Source organism: Raphanus sativus, chromosome 3 (genome assembly GCF_000801105.2).
Source record: "Raphanus sativus cultivar WK10039 chromosome 3, ASM80110v3, whole genome shotgun sequence".
Lineage (NCBI taxonomy): Eukaryota > Viridiplantae > Streptophyta > Magnoliopsida > Brassicales > Brassicaceae > Raphanus > Raphanus sativus.
In genome coordinates, this window is record NC_079513.1 from 21,581,713 (window position 1) to 21,608,101 (window position 26,389).

The following is a 26,389-nucleotide window of genomic DNA, read 5'->3' on the forward strand; positions in this document are numbered from 1 at the left end:
AATAAAGTTCGAAAGTAAATTGTTCGAGTACTATGAAGAATGCTGTTAGTTTTTATTTTTCTATGAGTTTAATTACTTATAGAGTTTATTTAACTCGATGTTCGTACAGGTCAAATAAGCTAAGGATGGGATTCATATTATAAGCAACTTATTCCATATCGTACGTGAATCAGTTTGGTAACGTAATTGTTTGCAATTGTAATTTATTTAGGAAACTAATAAATACACGAAAAAGACAAACATAACTAAATAACAGGTTTGTTTAATTTAGTGATATTCTCAGTGGCATTGAATTGTAAATATTTTGCAAGTTTAAGAGTATTTTCATATGTGTACTTCTGTTTTAATAATATAGATGTAATCATGACACGTATGATTAATTAACATCTTAATTGAGTGACACATAAGATAGGGGTTTGTTTTAATTGCTAACAATTTGATGATCTAATTTTTGAAATGTTCCTCATTTAATATATATAGGAGATAAGAAATTGACTCGTGTTATGAACTAATTATGTGGATGCCCATTAGGTCCATAAACCCATTTTCTAGACGGTTCTAAAACCCTAGGCTCGCTTTGTATATACCATTATCTATGAAATAATAAGTACAACCGATTCTTTTTTTCACAACACGTTATCAGCACGAAACCCTAGCCGCTGAGTGAAAAAAAAGTCAAGACTCATAAACCCTAGCGGCTGAGAGAGATCTCCAATGCCGCTACACTTTTATTTTTTTCGACTTATTCTTGGGTTCACCCCCTAGGGTGAACCTCTAGGTTCACCAACCAATAGAATTGTGTCATTTAAGATTCAGTATCTTTTAAAAAAGGAAACAAAATATTATCGAATTATATTATACTTTCAAAATAAAAATTATACCAATCACAAAAACAAAATTTTTTAATCTAGAAAAAAATATTTTCAAAAAGTATTTTTAACGCTCCCAACAAACATTAAATCTTACACTTTTGGATAAATCTTAAATTTTAAGATTTATCCAAAAATTTTGGATTTACCCAAGGGTTTAGGGTTTACCCAAGGGTTTAGGGTTTAGGATTAGGATTTAGGGTATAGTTTTTTGTTGATTGTGTTATAAATAGTTTTTTTAAATCAAAGTTTTATAATTATCCAAAGGTTTACTAAAGGATTTAGGGTTTAACATTTAGAGATTAGTGTTTTTTTGTGGTATAATTTTTTTTTTTGAAAAAATACTTATTTTTTGCATTTAGTATTGTTTTATTTATTTTTAAATTATTTTTTATTTTTAAAACGTAATATAATTTGGCAATATTTTGTTTCCTTTTTCAAAAAATGTCAAATTTGAAATAACTAAATCCTATTGGTTGGTGAATCTATAGATTCACCCTAGGGATTCGGTCACTCTAAAAACCGTGTATTAAGTTGGAAATAATAATTAAAATTGTGTATTGACATGGAATTTTCCCTTTTGTTTTGCAGAATTTCCTTATAATCATTAACAACCAACCAAGTTTGAATCATTAATGGTAACAGATCTCTTGTGTCTTATAATTTTTTTATTATTATTTTAGTTATAAATAAATTTTTATAAAATGTTAGTTTTTAAATAGTTCTGAAATATAGGTTTCTCCGATTATAAATTAGTTGGGTAAAAAAGTTATCTAAATTTACCAATTTGGAAAATTTTGTAGACTAAATTTCCAACTAATGTTCTAAACTTTTATTAGGTTAAACTTTTTGATTTTAGTTATCTAATTTATCAAAGTGCATTTCATTTTTGTTTATTTTGGCATATTTTCAGGGTGAATGTAAGTATGTAACAAAAGAAGGAAAAAGGTAAGATATCTTTTTTAATGGTTTTATCTGGGAATCGGTACAATTAAATTTTTTTTTCTTTCTTCAGTGGAATTGATGTACAGAGAGTACTTGTTATTTTGTGAATCAATTATACATAGGGATTCGCAGAAAGATTTTTTTTTTTCACACACCACAGAAAAATCAATCTCCAGAACTAATCATAAATTTTATAAAACCTATGGTATGGCACTGCCATGAATTAATATTTTCAACTTGACACAAATGAAGACAATACCAGACTGCTTTAGAATCATACAATCCCGAGATCCATAACATGATAAAAGGTAAGACATAATTTGAATATTAAAATGATCGATCACATTTCATAATATAAATAGTTTTCTACAATATTGGTCTCATGAACATATCAGCAGTTTCAGAGCCCTGATTCAATCAGGTAGTCACCAAGCCTGTGTGCAACCATATAGCATTTTCCAGGAGTCATTGGCTTGTCACAGAAAAGACTAAAGGTTGGGTGGTGGTCTTCTTGACTGAAACACCACCAGATCCCAACATTGATGAAAACAGCTTCTGATTCTTTAGCAATAGCTTTAGCAAGCATGGTCTTCCCAGTTCCAGGAGGAAGGTACAGTAAAACACCCTTTTGAGGACTAAGCAACTTTCCCACAAGCAAAAAGCTCTGGTCTTTTCAGTGGTAGAATCACAAGCTCTTACAGAGACCGCTTCCTTGACTCTAACCCCCGAATAGAATCAAACACAATAAAATTAGATATTTATGTCTTCTAAGATGAGCAAACAGATGGTGTGCAATTTTGAATTTTCATGTTCCCCATCTCCATCCACAGACCTCATCATCATAACCATGTTTCACAAGGCTGTGTTCAGTGCTGAAAGATAATTTTATAACTCATAAAACAGGAGTTTGTTACAAAGCTAATAAAACTGGTAAACACAAACAGTACTTATAAAGTAGCAGCTCCTTGGAAGATAAAATCTCTTTCACATGTCAACAAAAGACTTGACATCCTTGAGCCACTGAAAACGCTCTCTACTGGCTTTGTTGACCAAATAACCAGCCACAACTTCAGTGATGGTTGGCTTGATCCCTCTGATCTCCAAAAACCTGTGGAAAGCCTTCTGCAAATTTTCATCCAAGTCACTGCCAAAAAAAACCCAAAAGACAGTCAAATAACATATCAAATCTGTCACATAACAAATCTCATAGACAAATATATATATATATAGAGAGAGAGAGAGAGCAGTAAAATCAAAAACATACTCAAATTCAGGGCCTTGGTAGGGATTTCTAGGTTCATGGGGTTGCAGGACAGATACAGCATTGATGATAATCTCATTGACAAAAGCTTTGACAGCAAACTCAATACAGATATCATCATCATCTTTCGAAACATTGATGATCATGGGAATTCCTTTGAGTAGTTCTTCATCATCTAACTGTGGAGGAGGGATTACCTGGACAAGAATGGTCTCATCCTCAAACTCCCTAGTCAGGTATATATCTCTCTCCCCAAGGCTATCAAGGATTTGGAAATGAAACCACTCTGGCAACTGTTACATTGACAAATTCAAAAATTCATATCCATAATCAAAACACACATATGAGAGCGAGCGAGAGAGATATACAACGAATATACAACTTACCTTGTCTAGGTCATCGTCATGAGGATCTTCGTTAACAAAGGTGCCTTCGATTTCAGATTCCAGAACGCTAACCAGATTTGCGTCGGCGGTGATAGCACTTAGCTTCCAACCCCTCGAGAATGACATCAGCGATGATGATGATGATGAGCGGCTGAACTGATGGCTACCACCACCACCAAGTGTCACTCTCTGGGCACCAGTTTGGAGACTCACCGGAGATCTAACCGCACGGAAGGGACGAGCGGCAACTGTAGACGACGAAGCTCCACAAAGTAACGACATTGCCTGAGTATTCATTCTTCTTAGGGTTTGTGCCAACAAATCAGGGCTGCGCTAGAGGAAGATCCAAGCAAAGGGGTTTTAACTCTCAGGGAGTTTTAAGAGTGGTGTAAGGATTTTATAATGACTGGCCCAACTATTTAATGGGCCGCTTTAAGCCCACTTTTTGTTAATCGAGCTGATTTGTGGAACCATGTTCTAGTCCAGTTATACTATAATCTACCATTGTTTAAGTACTTGTATTGATTGTTATCAATCATATTCGCTAGCTTTGTACAAATTGCACGCGTTTTGTAGAATACTCTGTAAAAATCGTATCAACAGCACATGTATACGGATCATTCTAAGCTGACTTTTGAGGAAGCTAAAAACGTGTGTGTCTGTGTGTGAAGTTGAGACCTGATTTTTTTCTAATTTTCCAATTTTTATTTAATTTTATGAGTTTTTATTCAATTTTATGATTTTTGTTTAATTAGTAAAATAATCAAAAATTAAATAAAAATCAGAAAACTAAAAAAATCGTAAAATTGAATAAAAACTCATAAATTAAATAAAAATAAGAAAATTAGTTAATATTTAGAAAATTAAAATTAAAAAATAAATGAGATCAAATTAAAAAGCAGAAAAATAAAAAAAAATTCATAAATTTCAAAAAACAAATGAAAATTCAAAAGTTTGAAAAAGTTTTATTTGTCATTTTCAACGATGATGTTGGAAACTATCATTGGAGATATGACAATTATCGTCATTGTTTATGGTTATGTGAGAAAACATCATCGTCACTAGTGAATTTGAATTTTCTATTTTCTATTTTTTTTAAAAATTGTGCACTTTTTATTTAGTTCTTCTCTATTTTAATTTAATCTTATTTATTATTAATTTTTAGTTATTTTTATTTTATTAATATTTTAGAAAATTATTTAATTTTAAAAATATTTATTTAATTTTTTGTAAATTTTATTAAAAGTTTAGATTTTTATTTATTTTTGAAATTTTTATTTATTTATTTTGTTTATTTTATTAATTAAATAATTATTTTTGAAAAATTACTTGCTTAACCGGTCAACTTTTTGCTTTAGAGTTTTTTTATGAGACAAATGTCACTTTAAAGATTAAAAGTATTAGTGAAAAAATTTCAAGGTTTAAAATGCTAGTAAGTGATACTTTGAGGGTTTTTATGCGATTTTTCCAATAGTTTTATGTAATTTTTTTTTGTAACACACACTAGATGTAATCAATATTAAGATAATATACTTTTAAGCACTGACATGATGGTAACGCTATAAATGTTTTTTGAATATAATTTTTTCTCAAAGAAAAAACATAACTCTATAAAATGTATTTAACTTTTTTTTGAAAGCTAAAATGTATTTAACTTGCGGCTTATAATTTGTTTAATTTCAATGTATTTTAAAATTCAACTCTTTTTTGTTATGGAAATTTGTTAATTGTTCTTATAAAAGTGATGGAGAAAGCATATCGCAAAATGAGTTGATAAATTTTATCAAAACCAAAAGTACAAAGATAACTGATGTGTTGCATGGTTTAAGTATATTATTGCATTATTTGAAACAACTGCTACGTACTTCTTCTCAAGTTAAAGTAATTCATTCAAAGTTTTGTATCCTTGAGTAGGTTCTCCACAGTCTCAACAAATTTATCAGTGTAACCGGTTAATAATCCAGGACTAACCACAAGCTCCTTCAACTTGGAGTGGTTCTTCCTCACCTGACTCCCAATCTCACTATCTTTGTCCATCACAGAGTTGACCGCAACACTCAAGTTCTCCTTGGAGAACCATCCTGTTTCTTCTCTTGGTACTTCAACCGCAACCTCTAGTTCATCAGTCAACAATCTCGTGTTGAGAACTTGATCAGCCAAATACGGAATCAAGACTATCTGGCAATCACTCATTAGAGACTCCCACATCGAACCGAATCCACAATGGCTCACAAAGCAGCCTACTGATGGATGAGCCAATATCAACGGTTGCTGCACCCACTCTCCCCAAACTATTCCACGACCCTTTACCCTCTCCTCGAATCCTTCTGGTAAGGCTTCTAGAATATTCTTTGCACCTCTCGGTGGCGTTACCGCTACAAAAAACGGCAGACCAGTGAGCTCCATTCCTAAACATAGTTCTTGGAATTGGTCTTTCTCCAAAGTGATTTGGCTTCCTAGTGCACAATACACTACAGATCCTGGTCCAAACCCACTCAGCCAATGATTCCATCTGTCTTCAAGTGGTTGACTTCTGTCTAGCTCGGGAAGCATTGGACCGGTCAAGAGAACATTCTTCTGGTACTGACTCCCTATATAGTCGCAAAATTTACCTTCGATTTCTTCACATGTCCTAACCGAAATGAAATCACAATTCTTAAGACTTGTGGTAAACCGATCGTAAAACCTCTTGTAGTAAACGGAGAATGACGACATGGCGTGAGCATCATGTGCGCGGAACAACAACTTGGATGAAGGATAACCAGGTGGAGGAACTCCGAATTCACCACCAGGGACAAGGTCATGAGCTATACATGTAGCTGATATCACGTTGTACATCATACTCTTCACACCATGCTCTCTTGCCACTTCTGGAACCCAGTAAGCATAATCGAACAAGATCAGGTCCGGTCTCGAAGCACGAACCGCGACTTCGACTTGATCGCGTGTCCGATCTATGGACACGATCAAGAACTTCCACAACGTGATGGGGATGTCCGAGGGGGTCTCGGCGCCAGCAGGGAGACCATCAACGTGAGGAACGGTGATGGGATGTAAGACGATGCTGTCTGGGAACAGATTAAGATGTTCTAATTGTTTCTTAGCTTTCTTAGGCAGCAAGAAAGTAACCCTATGACCTTTCTCAGCTAACTTGTTGGCTAGATGCAAGTATGGAGTAAAGTGACCATAAGCGAACCAAGGGAACATAAGAGCGTGGAGCTTTTGGCCCATTTTTTCTTCGCTTGGTGTCGAAACAAGGCAGAACACAAAATTTAAGACGTCTTTCAAAGAGAGCCAAAATTAAGAAGAAAGTTTTGTTTGATGATTTACAGTGAGGTCTCACCCCTTTATATACACATTCCACTTTTCGGGATGGACGGCTGGGATCAAACCCATATGAAGTATGTTTAGCCCTTAAGCTATCTATACACTCCCTTAAGATTATCTACACAATTTCATACCCCTTAAGAGTTAAGAGTATCTACATGATTTCATACCCCTTAATAGTATCTACAGGATTTCATACCCCTTAATAGTATCTACAAAATTTCATACCTCTTAAGATTATCTGCAAGATATCATACTCCTTAAAATTATCTACAAGATTTCATACCTCTTAAGATTATCTTCAAAATTTCATACTCCTTAATATTATCTACACGTTTTTTTTACCTCCTTATGAAATCTTGTAAATAATCTTAAGAGGTACCGAATCTTATGGTTGTACCAAAGGTTCTTGAATCCTTAATTGATGATCCTACTGTAGTGATGCCCGGTTTACGGCACATTAATAAAATTTTAACTAAAATTAAAAGATTCCATACCTTTCTAGATTGCTTAGATATTTTACAAGAGTACTTATAGAACCTCAAAAAACAATTCTAAAAAATAGGTTTAGTTCTTTTTTTTTTTTGGACGGTCCATTTGCACATCTTTTACTGGACGTTTATTTTTAAATGGACCATAACACTTAGGTAAAACTAGTTGATGATTCACAGCTTATGTAGACTAATACAAATGTACCTAATAATTTTTAATTCTAATGTTTATTTTTATTAAAAAATTAGATATCAATTTTAAATTAATATTATAGATTATAAAATTTAAATATTCATATTATGTTTTTTGTTTCATAGTTTTATTTATGGGATGTAGAATTGTATAGTAATGAGAGAAATTGTGAAAACTACCCCAATTTGAATATCACTTTTCATGTTTAACTTAACCACATCTATTATATTACAACTCACTTAATGTGTGATATTTTAAGTTGAACCATTATTTAGAAGATTTATAAAATACACATAACTTAACTAAAATAGAAGTCACAACTCACTTCATGTGTGATATTTTAAGTTGGACCATTATTTAGAAGATTTATAAAATACACATAACTTAACTATAATATCATCTAATATCTTTATTTTATTTAAAATAAAATAAATATTAATTTAAGAAAATTCTAACAAAATCTTTGAAGAATTTTTTCAGAATCTTTTCAAAAAAAAAATCAAAAATTGATTAATTTAAATTTTAGTTGTCATAAAATATAATCAGAAATTTAAATTTAATTTTTTTTATTTATAAACAAAAAACAATTATATAAAATATTGTAATGATAATAGCCACTTAAAATGATTACTTTTAAAACATACATTTTACAAAGATTTTAAAAATATTTTACATTTTACAAAGATTTTAAAAAGATTTTGTTGGAAAGCAATATCCATTTCTGTTTACTTATATAACATGTATAAAAATTAAACTTATCTTAAAATTTATATATAAAATAATCTATTATATAAACTGAATAAACAAAACAAATTACTAAAATAAATCTAGCACTTTGAGTTACGGGTCGGGATCATAATAAACTAAATACAAAATAATTCTCAAGAATGTCATTTCTAACAAATCTATCATTTTAATTAAAACTATTATATTGAACTAAATATGATAAAATTATTTTAAATTGATAAGTTAGTATATTTTATTTTCATAAATATAAAACATTTATTCTAAAAATATAATATGTTGATAGAATGGTTTAGCATTAATAAACTCTATAATACATGTTAAAAAAAATAATTTTTCTTAACTTTTATATATACAATAACTTATTATATAAACTGAATAAACAAAACAAATTTCTCAAGGAAATCTAGCACTTTGAATTATGGGTCGGGATCATAATAAATTAAATATAAAATAATTCTCAAATATATGTCATTTTTTAATCATCAAAATCAAATTCAATAGGAAAAATTAAATACATAATAAGAAGCAACATATATATATATATATGTGTGTGTGTGTGATCATTTGAAATAATTAGTTAATTAACAGCATGAAAACCATGAAATTATTGTAGTTGAAATAGTGATTTAAACATTTAAATATATGAATAATCTTAAAAATATATACCAATTAAATAAAACAATATATATATATATATATGAAAATAAATATCCGCACAGTTGTGCGGATCAAAATCTAGTATACTCTTATTTTCGAAGAGATAAATAGACATTTATAACCCTAGAGTTAATTAATCTACACGAAGAGTTTAGGTTGAAGTATGAGAGTTTTAGAATGTAAGGTTTGAGATTTTAGTAAATATATAAATAAATACCTAATTTTAAAAAAGTTTCAAAAAGAATTTTTGAATTTCAAAAAAAAAATTTGAAAAACAAAATCGAAAAATTCAAAAAAAAAACTATATAAAGGTTTGAATTTAAATAGTTATAATTCGAACACTATTAAAAAAATTCACTATTACTGTTTAATAATTATTTATATATCTATAAAACATGGATATAGGAATATTTTACCTCTTTAATAAAAAATGTATTTTTGAAAATATCTATTTAATGATGATAAATATGATTAATGGTACTAAATGTGGTAAAAGTGAATTTTCCCCTGATAATAATCAAATTAGGAAATTTGGATTTGAAATTAAATACTTATTGTACTTATAGACTGAAAATAAATTCAATGGCACGGAAAATACTGTAAACAATCACAACCCATAAAACATCAATATTATATATTTTCTACAATTAAGATTTAGAAAGAAAAACATAAAATAATAAATTAGGAAACATATTATTTGTGTATTCTCATATTATATTTATTATTTTTCAAATATTTAGTATTATTGAATATTTTAATCCTAGTTTTTAATGCTTGCATATATTTTAATATTTTTAGTAAATTTTCATTTTGTCATGTATATAATATTTTCTAATTTAGTTTTAAAAATATATTTTGATTACGTTTGTGATTTTACAGACCAATTCATTATTATTATAAATTCATTTGTGATTTTGATTTTTTATGTATAAATATAAACTAATTTATTTTAAGTTAGGAATATGATTATTTAATATTATATATATATATTTAACATAAGAATATAATTTATACTTTTTTTTGTCATCTGATGGATTAATATAATTTATACTTTACCACATGTTTTTATGATACTTTACCTTTAATCTTAACTGTAATATTGTAATAATTTGTATCGGGTCAATATCCTTATATACTAAAGCGCAAGTCGCCTAACGAATTAAATCTTGACATGTGGATTTTTTTTTTTGAAAATATATATTTTTTAGTTTCCTATTTTTATATATTCCAAATTCAAAAAACTATCCTATTTTTTCTCAGAAACCCACGTTATACTTTTTGAAACCGTTTCATGTTATATACTTTTTGAAACTGTTTTTGTAAGTGTCTCTATATAAATTAGTCTACTTTTCTTAATTGTACTCTTACAAAAGCATCGTCTTCATAGGTGAGTTCTGGATTTGAAACTGTTTTATCATTTATGTACCTCTGATCAAAATTTTACTCACTAATCTTTCTCTCTCTCTTTTCTTCATCTCTCTTTTCTTTTCCATAGCGTCATGGTTCTTTTCAATTGAGTCCTTCAACTGATAGAGAACTCCATAATTATTCTTAATTTAGATTCAGTTTATATTATTTTCCTTTAATAACCTCTTAATTGTTTTGGAAAATCAGAGATTTGCTAGCAATGAAGGAAGAAGACAAAAGACAAACAAGCTTTCTCCACAACAAACTTCGAACTAAAGTAGAACCGTAATCAATAAAAAAAAAATGGTATGTTTAGTTATTTGATTCACTCTTTTATGTTACTCTTTATAAAACACTCTGTTTTGATTTTGTAACTTGGAAGAAATCATATCTCATCTCATGATTAATAAATGATGCGATGCCACTCCACCGAGAAAAAAAGAAAAAAAAAGTATCAACAATTAGGAAAACCGTATAACAGTTTTGTGAAACCCCACTACATTACCCATGATCATTCTTCTTTATCCATGACCATGACCATATAGATTTTCTTTAGTAAAATGATCATATAGACTTTAAAGCATAGTAGCATACATTAAGCATAGAGATCACATGTTTAAAAAAGGATCACGTGTTCTTTGTTACATTCTATTTTTATTGTTTTATTAGATTTATAATATTAGTTTTGTTCGTAAATTAACATACTGAATGAAACAATAAAATTGCAGGTCAAGGTCCAAAATTAGGAAAAAATAATGAAACAAAAAAGTAGTAAAACGGGAAAGCTTCAAAGTAATATTTATATCCAATAAGCTAACTAAATCAATGTATGAATATTTAAATAAATCTAACTTCATTTATAGTATTTTGTGGTTAAACAATGGTAAGTGTGTTGACAAACAAAAATGGTAAGTGTGTTAGTATTTCTTATATATACACATATCCTTCTGATAAATCAAAGGTAAATAATACATGTTATTTGTAGTTATATATAATTAAAATTTTATTTTATTTGTAAGCAAATATATTTCCATGCGAAGCATGGGCGCAATACTAGTTTTCAATAAATCGCTAACTTTGAATGAGTCAGCGCCCAAATGGCAAATGATTTGTCGAGTCACTCTAAAACGACATCGTTTTATTGTTTTGAATTGCGATAACTAATTTTCTAAAAAAATGCCATAACAACTAACCGAACCCTGGTCTCATTCGAGCAACAAAGAACGCGGAAACCACTGTTCTACTGCAGCTATTAACTTCAAAGTAACAGATTGTTAGTTATGGTTCAATACATTTATAATATTTTGAAATATATTAATAACTACCTCATATATCATCTCATCATTACAACAATATATATATACACACACACATATATATATATATATATATATATATATATATATATATATATTAATAAAAAAACTAAATGAAATTACAAATATAGTTTTTACATCAACTTGTATATTAGATTTTTTATAAATATATACATTTTATCAAAATTAATCATAAGTGTGCATTAGAAAAACAAAACTAAAGCAATACTAATCAAACAACTTTTTTGTTGATAGTTAAATGATTAAAATTATATGTAAAATTATAGGTTCATTAGATTAATTAACAGTTTTTTTCTACTAGTTTATGGTCAAATATACCCAAAGTTGAGGAAAATTTGTAAGATAATAGTACAACTTTATAAATCGATGTTTCATGTTTATAATTTATCAAACATCAATACAATTAAAACAGCAGACATTTTTCAGGCATCCCCTTAATTTTTCAAACTAATTACAAAAAATGTCACTGAAATATATTAAATATCAACATTTAAATTACCTGAAATATTTTGAAGAGATCTTTAGAAAATCTGAACAAACAATATTCACCCTAATATAATTTCACATAAAATTTGAATTAAATAGTCACATTTTTATTTGTATATGTGATAGTACATAGACGTTTTTGTCCTACGTAAACTTATATTTTTATTTTTTTTGTTTCAATATATATTATCATCATAACTATGTTTAACATAGATAGGTGGGGTTTAATATGATTATAACATAACTTAGTAATGCCACTTTACTGCACATATCCAATTAGTTAAATTCGAACAAAAGAACGATACATATACATTTTTATTATATGAAAATAACTTTGAAATTATATTACATACTATATATTATACTATTGTGTTTATTTTTACAAATTCCAAAATAAGTGTTCCATTTCTATTTTTAAAGAAAAATTGAAAAACAATATTTTATAATTATAATAAGACATAAAATAACATTTCTAATAAATGATTACTCATCCAACTTTAAGCTGAAAAAATGAATATATTGCACATTCAAATTTTGTTAAAGATACAAAGTTTGAATTCACTTAAAAATAATTAAAATATAATATCTATGTGAATCTTAACATAAATTATATATGATAAAATAGAAAAAAATGTATTTACTATGATTTCAAACCATAAATTAGTTTGGCTTCAGAAACACGGATCAAATATTTATATTGTCAAATTAAAATGTACAAACAAAATAACCTCGCTGTTAAAGTACGGATCATAGGTTACCACGATAAGATATTTCAAGAAATACTCGGTTTAGATATATTAGGGGTACGTGGGCAAAAAAAATATAAACTGAACCGAGTCAAACGGAACTAACCAAACCGATACTGATTCAAACCGAACCAAAATAATTTTCAAATAATTCGATTGAAGATTTTTCCAACCCGAATGGTTCGGTTTGAAACCGAACAGAACCGAGAAACCGAACCAAACTAACTATGATTTACTTCAGTTGGAAATTACTAAAATTGAACTAAGCAAACCAACCCGACCCCGAACCGAGAAGATAACCGAAGTGCCCACCCCTAAGATATATGGTAGGCAATTTTCATTTGATTTTGATATCGACAATCCATGTCAGAGTTTCAATTCAGTAATAAAAATGTTCTTATAAAAATCATCTTTGAATTTTTTTGTACTAAATTATAACAAAAAAGTCTCGCACTTTTAAAGTGCGGGTCAAAACCTAGTTCTTGTTAAGACATCAGTTTTGTTGTGAAATGAAACTAACAGAAAAATCCATGCGCTCATTATTTCAAAATAAGGATAGCAGTCACTTATAAGAGTATGTAGATATCTTTAATCGTGTGTAAGACCATCCGCAACGCGGTTGCTAGTCCATTCCTTAGGCCCATTCCTTATTTTTTTTTGATTATATTAACAATATAATTAGCGAGCCCGCTAAGGAAGAGTGCTTAGCTAAGCCATTGATATCTCATGTTTTTATAGGTTTTTAGATTCATATTTTAGTTCATTTTGATAATTTTAGGTTGCATTTAGATGTATATATTGCATTGGCATGCACATTTGCATGTCACAGGGTCTAAAGTGCACAATTGGAAGTTTTGGGCTAAATTGTGGGCGTTTCTGCAAGTTCAATAGTTTTGGGGTCACTTCGTGAAAACCGAAAATAGAAGGACCAGATGTGCAATAAACGAAGAGATCTCCATTGGAGTTGTTTGAGCTTCTCGATCTGAAGCGGCGGCGATGGGCTGAGACCACGACAACGACGATTCCGGCGGCTAACATGGCGGATTGATGAGCAGAGCACGACGCGGAGATGGAGATGTCTTGAGCCGGTGACAACGAGGCTTGGCTGACGACGACTGCGGGAAGATATCGTGGAGGAGAGCTGAGGTGGTCGGAATTGATGATTGGAGCACCGGAGAGCTTGATGCCACCGCCGGAGAAGCTTGTTTTACGGAGGAGACTTGAGCTCGAGTTTGTTTTGGCGAGGAAGAGGACTCGGAGCTCAAGCTCGTAGAGGTTCACAGCGGCTTGCCAAAACGGGCCCATGGAGTCGCTGTGGTCAGAACACGGGTGATGGGAGCGGCTTGATGAACCCGCTCGGCAAAATCCACATCAAGAGCTAAGCTTCAGAGCGGGGAGAAGCAGCGAGTACAAGAACCCGCTCCGGAGAAGACAAGAAGCAATTTCCAAATGTTGACCGGTTTAGTCCGGTTTGACCCGGTTTAATTCAACTGAACCAGGTCGATTTTGGTTTCTTATATATAGTTTTAGATCCCAAAAACCCTAATGTATCTCATTTTCTCTCAAGACTTTGTTTCATCTTGTAAAAGCTTGAACCTTTTAATCATTTTAAGGAAGTTCTTCATCTTAAATCTTGTTTCTCCTTCTCATAAACATGATTAGCCTTGAATCTCACATAGATTTAAGGTTTCTCATGGAGATTAGAGAGTAGACACACATTGAATTCATGGGTTAGGGTGATTAGGGTGATTAAGTGAAGATCTAGGGTGTTTAGTGTTAGATCTATTGTTTCCTTGCTTGTCTACTATCCTTAATGCTAGATTAAAGTTGGCCTCTTTGATCTAGAGCTCTAGACATTTCCCACCCACAAGGTGTTTGATGAAATGTCTGAACCAAGTAGAGCTTGCTCTAAACTTGCCTTACACAAAGACCATTGTGTTAAGGGAGTTTAGATAGTTAATAGACCCATCCCTAATGATTGCTTAGATCTTTTAGGCTCAAAGACCTTTGGTGTCTAGTTGATTAAAGCAAATGAACATTCTTCTTGACCATAGAGCTTGTTTATTTGAGTGTTCTAGACTTAAGGAAGTGTTTGATTGTTAGCTTGTCACTCTACCTTGGATCTTAGTCACCCAAAGTCAAGTTCCTAGTCTCATGGATTCTACCTTAGCATTTGACTGAAAGTTTAGTTCTTGCACTTATTTCTTGATAGGATTTGAGATCACCTTTGTTTATATTCTAGGATCTTAGCTTGTTACCATCATCCATCTTCATATTTGCTTAGATTAAGATAGTTTGTGTATTCTTGGTGCTATAGATCACTAGTTCTCTGTGGTTCGACAACCTTTATATACTATCATTTGACTTGGGAGCATTGAAAACTTCCAATATCAAATTTGAGCTTGTTCTAAACTTGCCTTACACAAAGACCATTGTGTTAAGGGAGTTTAGATAGTTAATAGACTCATCCCTAATGATTGCTTAGATCTTTTAGGCTCAAAGACCTTTGGTGTCTAGTTGATTAAAGCAAATGAACATTCTTCTTGACCATAGAGCTTGTTTATTTGAGTGTTCTAGACTTAAGGAAGTGTTTGATTGTTAGCTTGTCACTCTACCTTGGATCTTAGTCACCCAAAGTCAAGTTCCTAGTCTCATGGATTCTACCTTAGCATTTGACTGAAAGTTTAGTTCTTGCACTTATTTCTTGATAGGATTTGAGATCACCTTTGTTTATATTCTAGGATCTTAGCTTGTTACCATCATCCATCTTCATATTTGCTTAGATTAAGATAGTTTGTGTATTCTTGGTGCTATAGATCACTAGTTCTCTGTGGTTCGACAACCTTTATATACTATCATTTGACTTGGGAGCATTGAAAACTTCCAATATCAAATTTGAGCTTGCTCTAAACTTGCCTTACACAAAGACCATTGTGTTTAAGGGAGTTTAGATAGTTAATAGACTCATCCCTAATGATTGCTTAGATCTTTTAGGCTCAAAGACCTTTGGTGTCTAGTTGATTAAAGCAAATGAACATTCTTCTTGACCATAGAGCTTGTTTATTTGAGTGTTCTAGACTTAAGGAAGTGTTTGATTGTTAGCTTGTCACTCTACCTTGGATCTTAGTCACCCAAAGTCAAGTTCCTAGTCTCATGGATTCTACCTTAGCATTTGACTGAAAGTTTAGTTCTTGCACTTATTTCTTGATAGGATTTGAGATCACCTTTGTTTATATTCTAGGATCTTAGCTTGTTACCATCATCCATCTTCATATTTGCTTAGATTAAGATAGTTTGTGTATTCTTGGTGCTATAGATCACTAGTTCTCTGTGGTTCGACAACCTTTATATACTATCATTTGACTTGGGAGCATTGAAAACTTCCAATATCAAATTTGAGCTTGCTCTAAACTTGCCTTACACAAAGACCATTGTGTTAAGGGAGTTTAGATAGTTAATAGACTCATCCCTAATGATTTCTTAGATCTTTTAGGCTCAAAGACCTTTGGTGTCTAGTTGATTAAAGCAAATGAACATTCTTCTTGACCATAGAGCTTGTTTATTTGAGTGTTCTAGACTTAAGGAAGTGTTTGATTGTTAGCTTGTCACTCTACCTTGGATCTTAGTCACCCAAAGTCAAGTTCCTAGTCTCATGGATTCTACCTTAGCATTTGACTGAAAGTTTAGTTCTTGCACTTATTTCTTGATAGGATTTGAGATCACCTTTGTTTATATTCTAGGATCTTAGCTTGTTACCATCATCCATCTTCATATTTGCTTAGATTAAGATAGTTTGTGTATTCTTGGTGCTATAGATCACTAGTTCTCTGTGGTTCGACAACCTTTATATACTATCATTTGACTTGGGAGCATTGAAAACTTCCAATATCAAATTGGCGCCGTTGCCGGGGAAGCTTGTTTCACGGAGGAGACTTGAGCTCGAGTTTGTTTTGGCGAGGATTAATCCTTAAAGACGTGGCGACATCTGATTGGCGCGTCGAACCGAAGAGTTTGACAAAACGAAAAAAAAAATTCATTCTTCGGTTTCGAGAAGAAAAAAGAAACGAGAGAGCTCTAGAGGCGATACGAAAGGCGATTAGGGTTTTGTCGGCGTCGAAGGTAAATCAGAGATTTTAGGTCATTGTTTATGCATTTTGGGTTGATGCATGTTGATTTCTACGGTTTTGATGGTTCGTTTGTGGGGTATAAACAGATTTAGGGTTTTAAATCGAATTGGGAATTTTTATCGATTTAGGGTTTCGTCTCTCAATTTGCTATATTCTTCTTCTCGATCCGGTTAATTGTTGTTTTCCTCGCTCTTTACGGTTAGGGATTGTTTTCTCTTCGATTGTTTCTATTTTCTTCTTCTCGATTCGGTTTTCTGATGTTACGATTTCTTCTTCTTGTTGATATTTTCGTCTTCTCGAGTTTTATATTAGGGCTTTCGATTCGCTTTTAGGAGTTTGTAGTCACTATTTTACTTGTCCTTTCCTTATAGTGATATAGCGAATCTGATAAGGGATTTGTTCTTGCAGGTTCAGTAATGGAGGACGAAATGCGTGATATGAAAGCACACAAAGACTACTACAACATGCTTTATGCCGTTTCAGATGCGCAACAGGGAATTCCACAAATGTGCCCCTGTGGATCTATCACGAAGGAGTTCGTCGACGAAGAGGATACGTATGATTACCTCCCCGGGAAAAGATACTTCATCTGCAAGGACTACGAGGTTTGATATTTCCTGTCTCTTACTTTCTATCTTCTTTTCATTATTGATTTGTTGTTTGACAAAAAAAAATATGTTTTGGCAGAATGATGGGTTGCATTTCAGGCAACCATGGGTTATGGGTATCCAACAGGAGGTTGAGAGGCTGAAACAACGTGTTAACGAGCAGGAGAAGCTTGTGAGAGAGTGCACCGCACTTAAGGTTAGATCTTTTTTTATTGTATTGATTGTTTTCTGTACTCGTATTGATTGTTTTCTCTGTTGTGTGTTCAGGAGCAGGTGAGGAGGCTGCTTATGCGTGTCTCGGAACTTGAGAGAGACAGAGACACAGTCCCCTGAGGTTAGTTTCTTTGTACTCTGTAATCGTTTTGAACTAGTTTAGTTGTTTCTTTGCAGTCTGTTTTGGTGTTTGTAGTAGTTTAGTTTAGTTTGTTTGAAGTAGTTAAGTTTGAAGTTTAGTTAAGTTTGAAATCGAAACTGAAAAGATAGGTTGTAAATGCACACCATTAACTATTTTACTCAGTATATTTGTAGGTTGAAAACATTAAATTGTGCCTTATTGATAATTTAGTGTTTAAAACATCATTAAATAGCCTGTAGCTGTTCGGATAAGACATATATCTACTAGGATTCAATGGTCTCAACCTCTTATTTAATCTTCTCCGTTTCTACTAGAGTAACGGAGAGACTTCTTTGTTAATGGCAAACCCAAGTAGTTATGTTAACCTATTAACGAGCCAAGGGGTAGTTGACCTTGGCTCATCCGAACCTCTTTTCTTTAGCCCATGTTCTGATGAGGCTACTGTCAAAGAGAGGAGGAAATGGTCACCCAAGGAGGATGTAATCCTCATTGGTGCGTGGCTCAACACCTCTAAAGACCCAATTGTGGGGAACGACCAGAAAGCGGGTGCCTTCTGGAAGAGGATTGTAGAGTACTACAACTCCAATCCTCTCCTGATTGGGACAACCCCACGAGAACTTGGGCAGTGCAAGTCAAGATGGACTAGGATCAATGAAGTGGTGTGCAAGTTTGTTGGCTGTTACGACCTGGCATTGAGGGGGCAGAGTAGCGGGCAAAATGAGAATGATGTGATGAAGGCCGCGTTGGATATCTACCACAATGACATGAAACAGAAGTTCACCTTGGAGCACGCGTGGAGAGAGCTTAGGCATGATGTCAAATGGTGCTCCACAAAGCGCAAAGCAGTGGATGATCAAGGGGCAGTGCCAGTGCCAGAGCCACAAGAGAGACCAATAGGGGTTAAAGCTGCAAAGGCTGCTAGGAAGAGGAAGAAAACACCAAAAGAAGAAGAATTGGCCAAGCTAGAAGGCCTGTTGGAGATCAAAAAAGAAATCTCAAAGCAAGGTTTGCTTGCAAGTTTGGTTGCAAAGGCCGAGCCACTCACTGAGATGGAACTTGCTGTAAAAGCTAAACTTTTGTCTGAAATGTTGTGAGTGTTTGATTGTTTTGCCTTGATTGTTTGTGTTGATTGTTTGTTAACCGTTTGAGCTGTTAACCGTTGTCTTAACATTTACTAATATATTTACTTTCTTTTGTTTCAGGTGAAGTACAAGAAGCATGTGCCTGATGAAGACAAAAGCTCATGTCTTCCATGTGAACCAAGTCACGGACTCTCTTTATCTCTTTTTCCTTGTCATCTCTGTCTTAGAAGTACTTTAAGTCACGGATTTGTAATGTAGTTGAAGTCACGGGTACCTTGTCATCTTGTTATCTCTTTTTCTTTATAAGTGTGTTTGTAGAACTCGGAATGAGCTATTTCCTTTGCTCTCTTGTATTCAGAACAATCTCTCCCTCTGTTTTATTAATTAACTCTTATTCTACAACCTCTACTTGTACAAGCTCTATTTCTGCAAACAGGTTCTTCATTTTGTATTTATTCAGAACTTGTAATTAAATCTTTTTATACAAGAAGTATGGTTCCAATTAATTGCTCTGTTTAAGACAAAAATAGTTAACACTCTTTCTATATTCTTCATTTTTAAGAAGAAAAAAAACCATTGACTTGTATAAAATTTTAGTATCTATTCTATATGATACAAATTTTACAAATTATGACAAAGACAAAGATGATGACTATCTATTCTATATGATAAAGATGATGACTATCTATCCTATATGATAAAGATGATTACTATATATTCTATATGATACAAATTTTAGAAATTAAATAAAGACAAAGATTACGCTTGCAAGACTATGATTAAAATTGACTTGTATAAATTTTTTTATAGGCAAATATGGCAGATGGAGTCGATCAAAGATTGGATGCGGCTATCGATGACGCTTTAGAATCATGTTTTGAAGATACTTACAACAGCATCGTCGAGAATCAAACAAATACACAAAGGAGACGTGCATATATCGAACGAAACCGCGAAGCAGGCCACGACCGTCTATGGAATGACTACTTCAGTGAACATCCAATATTTGAGTCTCATTTATTCAGACGCCGTTTCCGCATGAACAAGCCACTATTCTTAAGTATTGTCGATCGCCTCTCACAAAACATTCCATTCTTTCAACAAAGAAGAGATGCAGTCGGAAGGTTAGGTCTAACTGCACTACAAAAGTGTACGGCAGCTATTCGTATGCTTGCTTATGGCTGTGCGGCTGATGCCGTTGACGAATATCTCCGACTTGGTGAAAGCACAGCACTTTCGTGTCTAACCCATTTCACAGCAGGCGTAATACAGTTATTTGGAGATGAGTACCTACGAAGACCCACTCCTGACGATCTTCAACGACTACTCGATATTGGAGAGATACGCGGCTTTCCTGGAATGATAGGAAGCATCGACTGTATGCATTGGGAGTGGAAGAATTGCCCAAAAGGTTGGAAAGGATTGTACACACGTGGATCAGGAAAGCCGACTCTAGTCTTGGAGGCTGTAGCTTCACAAGATCTTTGGATATGGCACGCTTTTTTCGGGCTTCCAGGTGTCTTAAACGATATTAACGTCCTCGATCGGTCACCTGTTTTTGATGACATTTACTATGGTCGAGCTCCAAGGGTGAAGTACGTGGTGAACGGACACCAGTATGATTTGGCGTACTACCTCACCGACGGTATATATCCAAAATGGTCAACATTTATCCAATCTATCTCACACCCTCAAGGTCCCAAAGCAGAGTTATTTGCTGAATATCAAGAATCAACCCGAAAAGATGTGGAGCGTGCTTTTGGAGTATTGCAAGCTCGATTTGCGATAGTCAAAAACCCGGCTCTTTTGTGGGACAAGGAACAAATTGGGATGGTTATGCGAACATGTGTCATACTGCACAATATGATTGTCGAAGATGAACGTAAAGATCACACTCAGTTTGATACAACAGAGTTTGACGAAGGAGAGTCAAGCAGATGTTCACAAGTGGATATCTCTACCAACATGCCTTCACATTTTGGTAATATACTTGGCATACGGGATCAAGTTAAGGATAGACATATACACGACCAGTTGAAAAATGATTTAATCGAAAATATTTGGAACAAGTTTAGTAATTGATTATGCTGTATAATTAATGTATGTTTAAATTTAATCATTCAATAAAAAAAAATTCAATTTCAATGTTTTATAAATTTAATATTTTTTATTGTTAAGGACTCCAAAATAAGCAACACCATTGGACACAAAATTAAGATTAGAGTCTTTCACTATTCAAAAAGTAAAAAAAAAAAAAAAATTAGTTTTATATACCTAAGTACTCCAATGGTGGGTTGCACCATTGGAGGTGCTCTAAGTAATGCTAAGTCTGGCTGGTAAGACAACACTAAACCATCTTAAATAAATTTATAATCACATAGAATAACGACATTGTTGCAGTAGCAGAGTGGTAACCATTTCCCTTGTTGCTTGAGTGAGACAAAAGGTTTGGTTCTCAATTGTAAGTTGGTTTTGGGTATGAATTCGCACTTACTTTTTTACTTTTTTCAGTTATGAAAATGTACGACCAAATTGTTGAGATGGAAAATGGTCATCTTTCATTAAAAATGCAAGAGTCGACTCATAAATTGTTTAACAAAATTAGCATAATAAGTCAAGCGATTTGACATCCATTAACAAGAAAAAAAAAGACTAACCAAGTTTCCTTTGCAAAGCAATTTATTTCATGTTTTGTCCCCATTTAGACTAGTTTCTCCAGTTCTTCTACATACTTACTGACATAACCACTGATTATTCCAGAGCTAAGTATAGACTCCTTCCATTTGGCATGGTTCCTCCTCACTAGGTTCCCTAGCTCGGTGTCTTTATCCATCAGAGACCTGACGGCCCCGCTTATGTTCTCCTTTGAAAACCATCCTGTTTCGTCTCTTTTCACCTCCACTGAGACCCCAAGTTCCTCACTCATTAGCCTGGTGTTGAATATTTGTTCACCCAAATGTGGTATAAGCACTATTTGGCAGTCATTCAATAGAGACTCCCACATTGACCCGAACCCGCAATGGCTCACAAAGCAACCTATTGATGGATGAGCCAATATCAGTGGCTGCTGCACCCATTCTCCCCAAACCACTCCACGCTCTTTAACCCGCTCTTCGAACCCTTTTGGTAAGGCTTCTTGGATTGTAGATGCGCCTTTTGGTGGCTTTACTGCTACAAGAAATGGTAAACCGGTCAGCTCCATTCCTAAACAAAGTTCTTGAAATTCTTCCTTATCAAGAATGATTTGGCTGCCAAGTGAACAATATACTACTGATCCTTGTTCGAACCGGTTCAACCAGTGATTCCATTGATCTTCGAGTGGCTTGCTATTGTCCGGCTCAGGAAGCATTGGACCCGTCAAGAGAACTTTTCTTTGAAATTTCTTTTCAATAAAATCACAAAATTTTCCTTCCATTTCCCGGCAAGTCCTTATCGATATGACATCACAGTTCACAAGCCCTGTCATGATACGTTCGTAAAACGTTACTCCATCACCAAAGGGATAGGATAGAAATGACAAAAAGTTTGTTTCTTGTCCATGAAGCAACACCTTGGATGAAGGATACCCCGGAGGAGGTATAGCCAAGTCATCTGGACTACGACCAGGGACAAATGAGATAGCCACACATGCTGCAGAGATCGTTACAAAATTCACACTCTTGGCTCCATACTCTCTAGCTACGTCCGGAATCCAGTGAGCAAAATCAAAGAAAATAAGATCCGGTTTACCTAACTGAACCGCTTCTTCGACCTGACCGCGTGTGCGATCCATAGCCGAGGCCAGAAAACTCCCTAACGTGATCGGAATATCCGAGGTTGTTTCGGCGCCATCAGGGAGACCATCCACGGAAGGGATGGTAAGAGTGTGAAATGCAATGCATTTTGGGAACAGATTTAGAGGTTCCAGCTGCTTCAGAGCTTTCTTGGGGAGCAAGAACGTGATTTTGTGCCCTTTTTCAGCTAGTTTGTTAGCCAGATGCAGAAATGCTGTCATGTGACCAAAACCAAACCATGGGAACATAAAAGCATGAAACCTTGATCCCATTTCTGTTTCTATCCTTTGTTTTTCTTCTATTCTTGTTCATGGAGTTCTTATGTGTTGTTTATCAAATTTCAGTTGCATTTGACCTGAAGTTCAGGAGAGTAGTATTATGAGTTGAATGATTCAAGTCTGCTACGAATAAGCCAAATCTTTAGTTTCGTAATTCATTTAAGTCTTTTACTATCTGCGATTTCCTTTTGCTATTTAGTTTCCGGAAATATCCCCTAATCTATAGCATAATTACAATTTCTGTGCTAATTACCTGCATAATCTAAACTACTATATACTATTTTTTATGCTTCCGAAAATATATCACAATCTTATGGAAATTGCAAAGATCATGAACTTCAAGATCGTTACGATTATGCCAAATCAACATTTGGGCAGTCATTAAATTCCGTGATTTCCTTTTTGTTTAAAGCTAACTAGATCATGACCCGCGCGCCTGCGCGGATTTATCTTTTGATTTATATATTTTATATACATGTTGTATATATTATTTAAGATTTATAATATAAAAAAGTTAGAATGATCATGAATCAAAAAAAATCGACCCGAATAAAAAAAAATCAAATACCTACTTAGATCCAAATGTTGAGAATTCGAAGAACTCATACCTGAAATGAACAGATTTATACCCGACCCAACAAGCTAAATTTCAAACATAATATCTTTTGTTATATTTTTAATTCATTTTTTCGGATTGATGAGATTTACTATTTATTCGGAAGATTTTTGGCTAACTTAATGGTATATATTTGTAGGTTTCTTTTTTTCTGAACATGAAAAAAAAGATTTGGGTCTTGATTAAATTTATCTTATATAACAAATTGCTACTATAAATAATTTTTATAAAAACTAATTTGTAACAGTAATATTATTTTTATTATAAATTAGTATATCATGGTTTATAGGTTCAAAGTATAGAGTTAGTCGTCTTCATAGTATTGATAATATTGATAGATGCAAATTAATGAATACAGATAATATATTGTATTATTAGTAATATGTCGTATAGTATTATATGTTAGTAGATGTATTATTAATAATCTATCTTATAGTATAATATGCTAGTGGATGTATCTAACTTATAGTAAAATATATGCAATATAAAGAAACATGCGTAGTGGATATAATAATAAGGTAAGAAGTAAGAAACTATGGTAATAGTTGATATTAATTATTTATAAAAAGGCATGTCTAATAATAAGTAGATTAATATAGCATTAATTATATAAGGTCCAACTTTAAAATCCACCTAGAAGAAGTTGTAATGTTTTTATTTTAATAAGATAGATATAAGAGGTCCACCTTTAAAATCCACCTAGAAGAAGTTGTAATGTTTCTGTTTTAATAAGATAGATGTTCCGCTCAGAGTAAACTAAATATCATCAATAGAGTAATTTAGTAATTAAAAAAAAACTGTTCATAATGATGAAGAGAAAAAATATAAGATCTATTAGCTTCTGGAAGTAATTCCCTAATCAGCTAATCTTATGGGACATGCGAAGATCATGTAATGCAACATGCCCTACTACATATCTATCTCTCCGAGACAAACAAAACCAAACATGACCAACTAAACCGAAATTAACCGAACTAAATGGAAAGACTGAAAATGATCATTCATGTCTTCACAAGATCAATTAAGTTATGTTTTTTTTTGTTGAAACATTTAAAGTTATGTTTAAACTTGCTGATATAACGATCAGCAAAACCACATCACTCAAAATGCATCTCCACTTCTCATGATTCTTCCAAGGTCCGCAGCAAAAAAAAACAACATTATCTTTCCCTCTCAACCTCCACCGCCACCTCCATCTCCGTCATAAGCCTCACGCTCAACATATGTTCACCGTGTTGCGGCGCCAAAAGGATCTGACAAATCACTCATCAAAAGCTACTACGTTGAACCAAACACACAATGGCTAACAAAGACAAATCCATGTGTACTTCTGATCTCTATCTAGTGGTAATCGTGGGAGGAAAGAACCTTAATGACAAAAACTTGTCAAATATTGTTTTAAAGTAAATAATTGGACACCTATATACCTCAAAATATTATAATTTTAAACTAGGTAACTGATGGATGTTTATTTCTAAACCATTTCCAAAAATTGGCGTATGCAGTTAAGCGCAGAGAGAACACTTTAGTAAAAGGCGAAAGAATAGTTCGCTTTGCTTTCACTGCGGCTCCGTGAGTCTTAAGAAAAGGTGCTGTGCGTCTGATTTATAGTTCAGTTTCTTTAGTGTTCACGAAATGTATAACCTATGTGGGAGAAGAAGCTGTTGATTTATTAATGTTGATACATACGAGATCTGGACTTTATGAATCACAAATCCAATTTTCTTGCTCTGTTTTTTAATCTATGATATTATTAGCTTCGAATGACAATCGAAAACGTCTCGAGACGATAATCATAATTCAACAAAAAGAATGTTAAACTAAAGAATTGTAGGGCTTTACCCCGAAGGGAGCCCTTCCAGAAATTCTCAGAAGCATGGGACAAGCCCAGAGGCCAATGAGGGGGTTTGGAAATAGTTTTCAACCAGCAATAGACGCGCCTCGGTTAGTACCTCATTAGCTGCGTCATTGCCCCAAGCGCAAAGATGAGAATGCTTGAACACGGAGCCTCTTTATTTATATCTAAACAAGACGTGTCAACTTTACTCCTTGTTTCGATGTGGGACGAAAATTTTAGAAATCATTAGTTGATTCAACAGTTGATTTAACTAAAACTGAGCCTAATTGTTTAAGCCCATTTATGCCTAGCCCAACTAAAATCTATACGTTAACTTAATGCGTTGCCATGCTGGAGAATTTTAGGAATGGGTTTATTTATTGTGTTAATAGAAATACAACAGTGATAAAAAGAACTTACAAATTACAGAGTTTTTTTTTGTAAAAAACACAAATTACAGAGTTGATCAGAAGGGATTGTGATTATTTTGTAGAGAAGCGAGCTTAAAGGGTTACAAGATCCTCTTCATTGGTTTTAGTAGCCCTGCGACTTCGGTTTTCCGAAACCGAACCGAACCGAACCGTCGGTTTTCGGTTAACCGATGTTTTTTAAAAAAATTCCGAAATAAACCGAATGAAATTTCGGTTCGGTTCGGTTCGGTTATCGGTTTTTTCGGTTTTCAAATTTATTTCCGAAAATAACCGATTTTAAAAATTTTCGGTTAATTTTGGTATAGTTTTTCCAAAATATTCGGGTATTTTCGGTTAAAGTCGGTTATTTCGGATAGTTTCGGTTATTTTTGGGTTATTCAGTTATTTTCGGTTCGGTTTTTCGGTTATTTTCGGTTATTATCGGTTATTT

General features: G+C 33.0%; 5 protein-coding genes, 1 non-coding gene and 1 pseudogene across 7 annotated transcripts; 2 read left to right on the plus strand and 5 right to left on the minus strand.

The window, feature by feature from the left end:
• Window positions 1–2,679: 2,679 nt before the first annotated feature.
• LOC130510155 (uncharacterized protein At2g39795, mitochondrial-like) lies at window positions 2,680–3,821 on the minus strand. Its single transcript, XM_057006513.1, has 3 exons — window positions 3,462–3,821; window positions 3,079–3,368; window positions 2,680–2,958 (listed from the first exon to the last, which is right to left on the minus strand). Exons 1-3 carry the CDS (start codon window positions 3,756–3,758, stop codon window positions 2,799–2,801), a joined length of 747 nt encoding a protein of 248 aa, XP_056862493.1. The 5' UTR covers window positions 3,759–3,821; the 3' UTR covers window positions 2,680–2,798.
• Window positions 3,822–5,302: 1,481 nt separating this feature from the next.
• On the minus strand, window positions 5,303–6,904 carry LOC108846086 (UDP-glycosyltransferase 79B9-like). Its single transcript, XM_057005458.1, has one exon. The coding sequence runs from the start codon at window positions 6,690–6,692 to the stop codon at window positions 5,352–5,354; it is 1,341 nt and encodes a 446-aa protein (XP_056861438.1). The 5' UTR covers window positions 6,693–6,904; the 3' UTR covers window positions 5,303–5,351.
• An 11,376-nt stretch (window positions 6,905–18,280) lies between these two features.
• LOC108850615 (glutathione S-transferase T3-like) lies at window positions 18,281–19,036 on the plus strand. Its single transcript, XM_018624113.2, has one exon. The coding sequence runs from the start codon at window positions 18,281–18,283 to the stop codon at window positions 19,034–19,036; it is 756 nt and encodes a 251-aa protein (XP_018479615.2).
• Window positions 19,037–19,315: 279 nt separating this feature from the next.
• On the plus strand, window positions 19,316–21,169 carry LOC130509044 (uncharacterized). 2 transcript variants are annotated; one of them, XM_057004587.1, is made up of 2 exons: window positions 19,316–19,460; window positions 19,835–21,169. In XM_057004587.1, the coding sequence occupies exon 2, from the start codon at window positions 19,841–19,843 to the stop codon at window positions 21,104–21,106; it is 1,266 nt and encodes a 421-aa protein (XP_056860567.1). In that variant the 5' UTR covers window positions 19,316–19,460; window positions 19,835–19,840; the 3' UTR covers window positions 21,107–21,169. The 2 variants fall into 2 exon arrangements, with proteins under 2 accessions (XP_056860567.1, XP_056860568.1); XM_057004588.1 differs by lacking the exon at window positions 19,316–19,460 and adding an exon at window positions 19,465–19,514.
• Window positions 21,170–21,563: 394 nt separating this feature from the next.
• On the minus strand, window positions 21,564–23,736 carry LOC108846085 (UDP-glycosyltransferase 79B6-like). The gene is made up of 2 exons (XM_057004772.1): window positions 22,754–23,736; window positions 21,564–22,654 (listed from the first exon to the last, which is right to left on the minus strand). Exons 1-2 carry the CDS (start codon window positions 23,067–23,069, stop codon window positions 21,726–21,728), a joined length of 1,245 nt encoding a protein of 414 aa, XP_056860752.1. The 5' UTR covers window positions 23,070–23,736; the 3' UTR covers window positions 21,564–21,725.
• Window positions 23,737–25,154: 1,418 nt separating this feature from the next.
• Window positions 25,155–25,264, minus strand: LOC130510341 (U5 spliceosomal RNA; annotated as a pseudogene).
• Window positions 25,265–25,525: 261 nt separating this feature from the next.
• On the minus strand, window positions 25,526–25,678 carry LOC130510327 (U4 spliceosomal RNA). The gene has a single exon (XR_008944004.1). It is a non-coding gene; the product is annotated as a U4 spliceosomal RNA (small nuclear RNA).
• Window positions 25,679–26,389: the final 711 nt, after the last annotated feature.